The sequence below is a fragment of the Truncatella angustata genome (assembly GCF_020726525.1).
Source record: "Truncatella angustata strain MPI-SDFR-AT-0073 chromosome Unknown BKA67scaffold_3, whole genome shotgun sequence".
NCBI lineage: Eukaryota > Fungi > Ascomycota > Sordariomycetes > Amphisphaeriales > Sporocadaceae > Truncatella > Truncatella angustata.
In genome coordinates this window covers 877,364-888,527 of record NW_025763383.1, presented here as the reverse complement: position 1 = coordinate 888,527, position 11,164 = coordinate 877,364, and the positions used below count along the sequence as shown (strand labels likewise).

The 11,164-nt window shown below is 48.9% G+C and overlaps 5 protein-coding genes across 5 annotated transcripts; 4 read left to right on the top strand and 1 right to left on the bottom strand.

The window, feature by feature from the left end:
* Positions 1-1,157: 1,157 nt before the first annotated feature.
* BKA67DRAFT_228619 (uncharacterized protein) lies at positions 1,158-2,299 on the top strand. The gene has a single exon (XM_046095620.1). It carries the CDS (start codon positions 1,564-1,566, stop codon positions 2,203-2,205), a length of 642 nt encoding a protein of 213 aa, XP_045959454.1. The 5' UTR covers positions 1,158-1,563; the 3' UTR covers positions 2,206-2,299.
* Positions 2,300-6,296: 3,997 nt separating this feature from the next.
* Positions 6,297-6,827, top strand: BKA67DRAFT_534122 (uncharacterized protein; the record flags this gene model as incomplete). The annotated part of the gene is made up of 1 exon (XM_046099806.1): positions 6,297-6,827. The coding sequence occupies one exon, from the start codon at positions 6,297-6,299 to the stop codon at positions 6,825-6,827; it is 531 nt and encodes a 176-aa protein (XP_045959453.1).
* A 584-nt stretch (positions 6,828-7,411) lies between these two features.
* Positions 7,412-8,042, bottom strand: BKA67DRAFT_228587 (uncharacterized protein). The gene has a single exon (XM_046095618.1). The coding sequence runs from the start codon at positions 7,801-7,803 to the stop codon at positions 7,477-7,479; it is 327 nt and encodes a 108-aa protein (XP_045959452.1). The 5' UTR covers positions 7,804-8,042; the 3' UTR covers positions 7,412-7,476.
* Positions 8,043-8,109: 67 nt separating this feature from the next.
* BKA67DRAFT_534121 (uncharacterized protein) lies at positions 8,110-8,463 on the top strand (the record flags this gene model as incomplete). The annotated part of the gene is made up of 1 exon (XM_046099805.1): positions 8,110-8,463. One exon carries the CDS (start codon positions 8,110-8,112, stop codon positions 8,461-8,463), a length of 354 nt encoding a protein of 117 aa, XP_045959451.1.
* A 1,232-nt stretch (positions 8,464-9,695) lies between these two features.
* Positions 9,696-10,604, top strand: BKA67DRAFT_228543 (uncharacterized protein). The gene is made up of 2 exons (XM_046095616.1): positions 9,696-10,258; positions 10,319-10,604. Exons 1-2 carry the CDS (start codon positions 9,913-9,915, stop codon positions 10,549-10,551), a joined length of 579 nt encoding a protein of 192 aa, XP_045959450.1. The 5' UTR covers positions 9,696-9,912; the 3' UTR covers positions 10,552-10,604.
* The last annotated feature ends 560 nt before the right edge of the window (positions 10,605-11,164 follow it).

Here is an 11,164-nt window from a genome sequence, read left to right as displayed (position 1 = left end):
TATACAGGGCCCCACGTCAGGATAGGGGAAGCAGGGGCCCATGATAATCGCTGAGATTGAGACTAGCGCACCACATTCTCCATGCAACTGGAGACCGTGTTAGGCCAATCACATGGAGGAATGGCGATGGCGCGGCATTCAAAGACCCATCTCGAACTTGCTGCTCTTGTCCTGCTGGCATAAATTGCGACGATGCGATGATCGACCAGCCTGCCGTCGCGGTTCCTAGCGGTTCCTGTGAGCTGAGGCGCAGCCACGGTAGATGCTACACTAACAGTGGTACCTCCGAAATGAGCGTTGGCTTCAATCAGTTGAGGTTGGCTGTCAAAATGGCTCGAACCACGCCGGGATGAACATCTCCACAATCATTTCGACTTTTTAGATGGAGATCCACACCCAGACGCGCTTGCAGGAATAATCCCAATCACAATGCGTGCCAAATACGATTGTCCTGTTCCCCAAGACGCTTGATAGCAAGCTGGTTTACCGTCGATAGTCAAAGTTAGGCGGTCGTTGTAACGTCTTGATGAAGCGCCATGTCTGGGGGAAATTCGCCGTGACAATTAGGATGCACGGTCAAGCACTCCGCTGAATTCAAATGTAAATGGTATTGTTTGGCATTCTTGGAATTCCCTGGGCAGAATCTCCGTTACGTATTGCTGAACCAATAATACGGATCTTCCAAGGCCGGCCATCCTGATTACAGACTTGGCATGATCAGCGGTTCGTAATTGCATACATCGGCAACTCATAATCTGTTACTTCATACGACGAGACTTGAGACAACATTTGCTTGGCCACCACCACTTGCCCTCTGTTATCGTCGACATCACAAAGCGTGAGCCCGTTGTTGTTAAGCTTGTCGTCTTGGTCCACCGTACTCCATCAAGCAGACTCCGGCCCCTTAGGGCGCTTTGTCTAGGCCCCAAACTTTACCAAAACTCTATGCCAAGACCTTAAATTTGCACTATTTTGGCACACTTGCGCGTCCCTTTTCAACTTGCCACAACTCGTATTGGCCAACATTGGCAGCAATTCGCAGACGAAAAAAGTGAGAAGCGCTCCGGACTACGAGAAGCGAAGATTTCTTCGCATTCCGGCTACAACGATTTGGTACACAGCCTCGTTCGCCTCGGTCTTGTGTCCAATGTCCATCCTTCTTCCTTCTTGCTTCTTCAAACAGTGATCGGCTTGATCTCCTGTCCACTGTTTCAAGCGGTCGTGTATCAGATTAATGGAGCCGCTCGTCGATCTTTTTCTTGCACATCCAACACCGACGTCATCGCTAATGGTCGGCCGGAATGCGTAGTGGAAGGATCTAATCGTCTGTTTTAATACTCTGGAGAAGGAAGTTCACTTATGGCCCCGTGGTTTTCTGAATTTATAGTAAAGCGAACCAACTCCATAAAGGAGTGCATCCCATAATTCATAAACTTCCCGCAATATTTGCGAGGCCGCGTTGCGTGGCATGGTGCTGGGTGACGTTGGCAGGTTGGTAACAGATTGGACAGAAGAAGTTGGTATCGGGATTTCACAGTGGGTTGATGTTCTGCTAGGTATTGTATGATCGATGGAAATGGCAGTTCTTCAGACTTCGATCCTTTTGCCGAACAAAGGCCTCGAACTAGTCTGGTCAAAGCTCATGGTATATATATGTGTATACACTTGCACTGTGATACATCAAATGACTTCCTTGGCTGCGAGGCTGTCATGTCCGCCTGTTCAATCACGACCGTCATTTTGAGGCAATGCCCTCCACCACCGGCCCGCGCCAAGGTCGCCGGTGCTGTAACCGCAAGGCACAGTCGGCAGTGCATCTATGATGGCCAACCAGATAATCCGTTTTCAATGCCGAGCTCGCCGAGAAGTCTTTTTGCTATCTTCGGCCACAGAGACGGGGCTGTAATGCCATTCACAGGATCATTGGGTATGGTTTGTGCAGCACCTAGGCTGCTAGAGTGCGCGATAAAAGTGTGTTTGTTGATCGGCGAACCATGCGTAAAAAATGGTGATCATACCTATGACGACTTTAGGGCAGAACAGTCACACTATTGCGCATCGAATCACATGACATTCTACACGATGCCGGCCGTGGGATTGTCAGCTATTTGGATGCATTTGCAGCCTTTGATTACCGTACCAACCCACGAAGTCCCGATCTCATATCTCTGGGAACACAATCTCTCGTGCAATTCCTTCATTTGAAGTGGTCGCGTCGCTGTTCAGCAGCTGTCGCTCGATACATCTCGAACCCTTAGCATTTGATGAGTCCGATCGATCCTTCAAGTTGGCTGACAAGTACCTGAAGATAGATTTGATCATGGTATTGAAAACATTGTATTGACCTCAGACGATATTTCTCAATGTCGCGGTGAAGCGTTTTGTTGAAGAAAATGGGAAACCTTTACCTCTTTGGATGCCCCAAGCACAATATACTTGTACTGAAGTTAAAACAAGCTGATTCATTCTATGATCTTGGCTGTGCCCTAGGGAACATGGCCAAGCTAAGAATAGTCGATGTGGCTTCAGTCATGACAGCTGTTTATCCGCTCCCGGTAATGAAGACCTCAAGACTAACAATAATCATTCAAGCAACAATGTTAAGTTGGACAGTTGGAACAACAAATTAGATGCCATCATGACGAAGGCTGCATGATCTCCAGTAAAAATCTAGCAGCGCCTTATTTTAAGCTTGCCTTCGTAAAGTATTGTATAATATTTCCCTACAACCTGTAACTCACCTAATACCATACTAGCTAATATACTTCAGTGTATGGTGGTAACCAAGCTTGCACATGTGAAGATTGCACTTCGGCTTGGATCGGGCATAAAATTCTCTAAATTCGTGATTTTTTTACACGCTAGTTTCTGCAAAATTTACAAATTGAATTCCTGTGCGGCTGTCGAAACGCCCGATACTTGCTTTTCTGTCATGCCTAAGCGGTCAACTATGATGACATCAGAGATTCTCGACTGCTGATGTAACTTTATCGATTGTTAGTTTCACTGGGTCAGTGCTGAACTATGGCACTGTTGCTGAGGGCGCCGTACTCCCTTCAGGGCAAACCCAAATTCTTTACGGAGATTCCCAAAATCCTGCTTCAGTCTTTGCGGCACGGAATGCTTGCTAGTCGAACATGAGGGAGTTAAATGAAAGTATTTTCCAAAATACAATAGGTTTCTGTGACTGATCTGAGCGAGGGGAAGTTGAGACCACTGTGATATACACTCAAACAAGAATTCGTTCCCGCTTCTGCATACTACATATCATATTCGTATATCTAATTTTCGGTCTCAGCACCATCCGACGACCCGCTAATTCTCATAAGGTGGACATATAAGCGGAACGAATAGTTTCGGTAAGAGGCGCCTATTGCTAAACTCATGCAGGTCTCAGCCCGAAACCACACCTCTTCGTCCGGCAGTATACCTGCAGCTTCTATCGGGAACCAACCCGGAGCTATCGGTCTGCAGGCAACCGTTGGCTTGCTCATCGACGAATAGCAGACCTTTTCTGAGCGAGGCTACAGGCATTACCGCTCCGCAATTGCTTGACCTGCCAGCAGTTGCAAGGATCAAAATGTCTCTATCCGATGACACTGACTGTGGTCCCAGAAAGCACATTGAGTCGAAACATGCAAAGTACGACATGTGCATGAAGCGCTGTGATGAATGCATTTCACTGCATATGGTAGTATGCGGCGTCAAGCCCCCGAGGCTTGGTGGCTGCGAGGAGTGGTCAACAATATTACTCGGAATCGCATCATGGCGTTCTTGTGGAACCCAAGAAATAGTAGAGCCGGCATCATCAAGACAGACCCTGAGGTCTGTGAACTGTTCGGCTAGCATCAAATCCTTGCAATTGGCTTCCTAATAACGGTTCCATTCTCACCGTCGTATGCATGAATGGCAACCGAGATCAGATGCAGCTAGGTTAGATACTTTGATGCATGTTCTGTACTGATTAAGCATAGTGAGTCGGACGATCGCAGTCTTGAATAATCAGATGATCATTGATCACATAATATTAGGAGAGTCCCCGATGATCAATGCTTGGAGAAACCGAGCAGACGCCAAGGTGGGATGTCGAGCATATCCCCTTCTGGCTCTGACTGAGGTTTGGCGCCCACAAGAGGCACTTTTTCGTGATTGGTGAATGTACGCCAGGAGAGTAGCTCGTACTGTACAGCCTTCTAAGCCTTGTCCCCCTACCTAATGACCGCTCAGTGTGACTTTCATATGTATTCCTGGCTAGCCGGCCCATTGTCTCACTCGATGGCTTCTGTTGTAGATTGGCAGTTGCCGGTCATCAGCATGAATGAGCCAAATATCATAGGATACTTGGGAACTGAAATTTTCTCTGATGGTATTATGTGAAAATGGTTCGCTAATAATTAATTCTTTCTGTAGACTACTATGCTTAAACAAACGTCAGCATCTGGACGCACAAACGTCAACGAAATGTAAAATTTTGATGACAGGCACGTTCCAAGTATACAAGCTTCGGTGACGCTACATCCGAGATGTAACGGCGACCGAAACCGTTTCTAATAAACTTTGGTATTCGGGGCCATGTGATCTGACCTGCAACACTGTGGGCTTCAAGTTGATAGCATAACACATCACACTTGTCCATGTAATGTTCATGATAGTGGATATTCTATTGCGCCATCGATCCTCGATTACTCGTCCTTGGCCCTCTCGTTTGATGAAGGACGCTTTGGTAATTACCGCTTAAACATCCGGAAACTAGCATCTCGCGTTAGTCACGAGGTACTCAGACGTCATTATGAAATTGCCTCCAAGGCGCTCAATCAGAAATCTGTTCAGCCTCGTCACATCCTCAGCGCTTCAGTCGTTTATGCGCCTATATCAATGCTATCGACCAGCCACCGGCCATTTTGCGACTCGAACTGTCTCCACAGCATCGCCGAACTACCTTGACATATCCTGGATAGCAATTCTATCATTCAAACGATCAGCCTTGCACCTTGCGTATGGTGTTATTCTAAGCATGAAAATCCCAAAAGAAGACGAGATACCTTCCCTATTCTCTCTGCTCAATGTCTTAACCCTTGTCTTAGAGGTGTCTCCACCGGGAGATGTCTGCAGCCACACCACGCGGACCTCAACCACGCTTGCAACGGGTGCCACGTGCAAAACATGCGATGCGCACTCAATAATTTCGTGTCTAGGCAAGTTTGACCGATCAATGTATGTTGGAAGGACTGAATGGCTTCTCAACTATTGAATATCAGCTCCAGTTTGGGCGTCTGGGCTTTGAAGAATCACACGAGGAAATTATCGTATGAATGTGTATCATGAGCTCCGAATGGTATTGGAGCATTTCGTTTCGTTCCTCTACCCTCCTTTCTTCTTCAGGAAACAACCATTTCTGTCCTGTCATGGATGTCAACCTGGTTATGGTTGAACCGGCGTACGGATCAAGGACGGAACCAGAGACTAGAAACCTCTCTGGTGTCATCCAGAGCTTGCGGCGTAATCTCTTTCGGTGATCCAGGCGCTGGGTATGGAAGCATGAAGGAGACACGAACCAAACTTTGACAAAAGGACTGTCCGTCAAGATGTGATATGGTGGTAGCAGTCGATGAACAAGTGAGCCGTTGGCACGCAAGATCTAGACACCTACGAGGGAGACATGTGCCTTGACTCTATATAAAGGGAATGCATAACCACAACAGGGGTGGTTCCCGTGGACCTACAATGTACTCCGCATTCCTTTTCAACATTGTCACATGGTAGGAAAGTAAATACAGTTTTCCTAGAACCTCGTACAGCAACAAGTCAGTCTGAACTGCTGAGAAGGCATCGCCAACGCCTCCCATCTTCAGATCGTACTGTACACTATACCAAGAACGAAGCTCTAGGCCCTCAAGTGGCACGATATCGTGAATGCTTCGATGAACCATTCACTCAAAACTGGCGGAACCCCAGCTTCTCGTTTGATATCATGAGATATCTCAACTCTGTACTGACACAGACCAAGCCAGTTTTCATACCCACGGACCAAAAACTTGAATCGAGACGAGCATCTCCGGGACCCTGTATTCTCACCTCGTGTTTCAAAGGCTGCCTCCAATCTCCCATACACGGTTCTCAAGACATCGTCATCTCGCAGAGCCCAACCTGTCGAGTCATCAGCAGCCTTCCAAGTCCGATCCACGAAGTGATACTGTTCATCTCCACGTGGCCAACGGTGTCACCGTGGCCCAGGTACACGCATACCCTCCCGCATAGCCACCCTCCGTGTCGGGTCGGCCTACCACGTGGCAGCCATGTGCACCTACTACTACCTGCACTACCACCACATCGCACCATGCGCTCGAGACATCGACTACAGCTTGCAGTATGACTTCTGCGAGAACTCAACCATAGTGCGCTCAGTCCCCTCGCCATCAAGCACAGCTAGAAATGCGAACATCGGCAGCAACCAAAACCGGGCTGCAGCCCCCTTCTCCCCCTCCTCCACCACCACCACCTCGGCCCCTTCGACAACAGCGCACCGACCCCGGACGCCAGTCATAGACTACATCCAGCAGCCGTGCGCCTCGCTAACGCACGCCTCCGAGTACAACACGCCCGCCGAGATGATAGACTACAGCAACCCGTGCGCGACCGGCGGCTGCCTCCTCAGCTCCGGGTGCACCTCAGGCCAGTGCCGCCTCGAGGACCTGGGCGGGCGCTGGGTCTGCTGCTGCTGCCTGAGAGGCGGGAATGCGTTCCGCTGGTGCGCCCACCCGATGAAGAAGGTCCCCGACACAATGTGCTACCATACGGTATGCGAGGGCTGCTGGGCTGATGGCTGAGCTTCACTAAATAAGTTCCTCGCTTCGCTGCGAGGAGTTCGTGAGGCGTATCTGGATGATGTGAGGCGACAGTCTAGGCTCGGGGCTGAATGCCACGGCTTCAGCCAGGGATGGGGTCTCGTAACCGACTAACCTAGGGCGGCCGGCGCGACATAGGCTAGTGGCGGTGGGCCCGAAGTGTCGGGTCGTCCCTGATCCGAGGGACTGGGACAGCCCGCTTCCGAAGTTGGACGGTGGTGACGTTGAGGATGGGCTGTGTATATGATGGGGCCAGTCTTTGCTTCTGTGTTCCAGGAGGCTTGCGCAGAACGAAGATAAAAGTGTCGCCAAGGGATACATTAAGTTGCGGACTATTGTCCGCATATTTTGAGTCACACAGGAGTTTCTTTTGTTTGTGGAGTTATGCGAAACGGCTGAATACACGTGTAGCCACGAGGCGTTATTCTCGTACGATTTATCGAAGTTTGACTTTAAGGAATTCGAGTGCTTCTTTTCCACGACGGGAATTTTTTTGTTGAGACTTTTATCTCTTCTAAACCTTCAATTTCCTTAGTTTTTGACTCTTACAAATTGACTTGATTGGGTCCACACTCGAAAGGTTGCGAGATCGCCGACCTCACCACGTGGTCAACGTTGTACATGTTCCTGGCTATGGCTGAACAATTCCAATAACATCCACTCCTTGGCGTCGATCTTTTCTTCTTTTAGGGATTCGGGACAGAAGACGAGAGATCTTAGATCTGTAATGTAAGGCGGGTAGATGCAGATCATCGTCAGTTGAGATCGTAGGACCTGACGATTCACTACTAGTGGTTCGCGCCTGGCGGTAAGGCTTTTGCTTTCTTCGGCTCCAACACATATTGACCAGGCCGTAGATCCCGTTGCGATAATCCTGCAAAGCATTCATCAGAAGACGCACTGGTGACAGGATAGGACACCCACTGACAGTCCATAATAGGTACACTGCAGACTTCATCCGATAACAACCTGGTAGACAACGTGGCAGCCCTTTTCAATAATCTTGAGATATTGCTCGTAGAGTTGCCGATGATGGGTCCAAAGCTCTTTTGGTTACGAGGCTGCCTAGAAAACGGCTCTCCGTATCGACTGGGTAGATATAGAGGGTGGTGGACGATGGTCCACTGTTATAATAAGACGGGCATACAAGCTACAAATTGTCAAACAAGTCTATTGTGCTCATTTTTGAGCAAAACGTCCCAACGATTGTTGAACAAAAACACATGTCAAAGAACTAAACTATCACGGCAAAGTCGTCGGAATCATGTGTACGGAAACAACCTATACCTTACGATGCGAGCACGTCAATACCTTGTCGTCATACTGCTCTGATGCACCGTCGTCGTCCAAGTCGTCCACTCGCAAACAACGAAAGCCTTGCAAGAAGGTTGAGCGAATCGCAGTGAATCATCCGCCACCGCCCGAGTTTGGCAAAGAAGCCAAGTGCCCCGTGGAATCTTGTCCCTTTGAGAAGAAGGATGGTTACTGGAACTGCTGCTGGTGCGGGAAAGAATGGAATGACACGGGGAGGTGCTGTTGTGTCATGATCATCGATAGGCAGCAATACCGGTGTGAGCACCTGTGTTGCGATACATGCGAAGCCGCTGTCGAGATGTGAGAGAAGAGCACGAGTGTGGGCGGTGAACGAGTAGCGGGTGCGTGGCGTAAGCCCGCTCTGGGATTTTAACAAAAATGCGATCAAGCCCTGCGAGCCTGGTGTCACCGAACCGTGTATTTTGTTGTGTGGTATTATTCCACGGTCGTACTCGAAAGAAACAATGTGTGTTAAGAGCCGGGAAAAGGGCCATGTCTCTTGGCAATGGCAATAGCAAGGATTTCTTATGGTATATTGATACAGTCTTGTATGAATTATCGCCTACAAAGACCGGATTCATGTAGAAGTACGAGCTGCGGACGGGGTGCTACAAAGTGCTATGAAAGGACTGGGTCTTGTCAAGGATCCAGCGCCAGAATTGCGTGTAGGCTCGATCTCACGTCGCTAAGTCGCTCAACTGTTAGTGGTGTGTAGCAATGACTTGTCGAAGCAAGGGGTTTAAACGTCGAGGTTCCCCAATAAGAGACGGCGTGAGCAAGACCAAGAGTTTTTCAAGCATATGAGAGCTGTTATTGACTAGTGCACTCGTACACTCTCCGGAACTAGGCACGGGGCGAACCGGATGTTGTAGCTAATGTCGGTTGGAGTCAAGCGACAAAAAAAAAAAGCAGTGAGAGTAATGACAAGGACTCGGAGCAGAGATACGTGCCCGGTGGGGAGGAAGAAGAAAGAAGAAGAAAAAAAGAAAGAGAAAAAAAGCAAAAACCCCTGGGCGGTCCGCTCTTATGGACGTGGGTATGACGGTCGCCCCACTCCAATCGCTGAAGATTTGAGGCTGCTTTGTGCTTGCAGGAAGCCATTACCGATTACCCGGTAAGTTGCAAGCTGCAGTGATGTACTCTAAATGATACCATATATTTTATTGGTCGATCTTAGAAGTGCTGCGGCTATGCGATCAAAAAGAGATCCAATCGGTCTCGTGCATGCAAAGGGATATATGGTTCGCCTCGACAAGGGTACGTAACTATTAGATGACGGTCACTAGCGGCCATTGGATAGGATCCGACGGGGTGTGTTACTGGTGTGGCTGATGGTAAGTAGACTGGATGGGTCGGGACATCTGTAGTTGCACATGATGGCAGCGGGAGTAACTCAGACCGGGCTAGTTGAAGACGACACGTAGGCCGCGTTTTTTTGTGTGATCCAAGGAGGCGCGGCCGAGGCTGTAGTTCCAAGAGACATTGTTGGTCGTCGGGGCGTATGTTCCTTGAAGTACCTGTAACGTATGAACACGGACTGGCAGGGTCTATCGAGGTGTAACAAGATGAAGAAGAAAATCTTTGGAGAATCTAGAAAGGGTCAAAACAAAAGGCTGCAGTTTTCTCTATTCGATCTCTGGTATATAAAGTGGCTGAGATCCCAGGTCAGAATCGCCCTCTCCAGACCAACTCATTCTCAAGAAGTCTATATTGACTAGATTTAATCGCAAATTCTCTTTAGCCATCATACAGAATGTGCCACGGACATCCTCATTCTCATAAGTGTCAACACACCTCTGTGAAGTGGCTTTATTGCCCAGAAGGAGCCTTTGACCCTGAAACTGGATATGAGTCGCCATGCTCAAACCCAATATACTCGACGCCGCAACCATCGAACGCGGACTGCCCCCTTCAAAATTGCCACTATAAAGCCTTGAGAGGCAGCTGGACTTGTTGTCAGTGCGGATACAACACAAATTCCCAAGGCTGGTGCAATGGCAAGGATCCTCGCCTTGGACAGCCTTATTCCCCAGTAGGCGGTGAGTCTACAGGGTGGCAGACTTGTGGCCATGGCTGCTGTAGTAAATGCATGAGAAACAGTAAGCCATTCTTCTGCATCAAGATATGCAAAGGACGTTGCACTCATCACAGTAGTATAGATTCTTCCAGTAGTTCGAGTCCCGAACTAGTCTTCTCGGATGGTCGGAAAGGTAAACACCGAAGCAGGCGAGGGCACAACTTTGAATTCGTCCCGGTCCCATCCATGCATCAAGGTTCATCATCTTCGTCATCATCAGGTGGCTCTGAGTATGTTGTGGATGTCGCCTATTCTAAGAAGTCGAAATCTTCAAGTGGGAAGATGAAAACGCAACGACGGAGTCATCACCATTAGGAGCCGTTAGACATTGGTTGGGGCACTGATGACTGGCAATTTCACACATGTAGACATTGACAGGATCAGGGATTCTGCCGACGGATACATGGCAGAGCTGGTGGGCTAATAAGACAACGTCTCTGAGTAACTGTAATGTAAATGAGTAACCCAGAATTTGGTCAGTATGCACCGATTGCTAAACAATGACGATGAATACTCATGAAAACATGTGACTGATTTCGGGCCATTAATGTGTATGCAGTTCATGTATGCCGTGAGGTCAAGACAGACTTTGTACCTGTGACACGAGGCCGAGTTTGAGGCGACATGCATTAGGAGAACTACCTTCCATGAACTTAGCTCCCAAGGGGCGACATGTAGAACTGTATACCGTTTAGCATCAGTGCTGCGCATCCAATGACTGAGTTGGTTGTACATCAAGGCCCGAGGAAAGGGTTCGTGGAGCGTGTAATGTCGTAATGCATGGCACGGCTCCGAACACGGCCGGATCATTGACGCTCGATAACGACTGCTAGAGGCCGAAGATCGTGCTTAAACGTGCAAGCCCCGTGTCACCAGAGATCACCGAGCGGTCGCTCGACGTCTGCAATCGTCCGAGGGTGCTGTACCT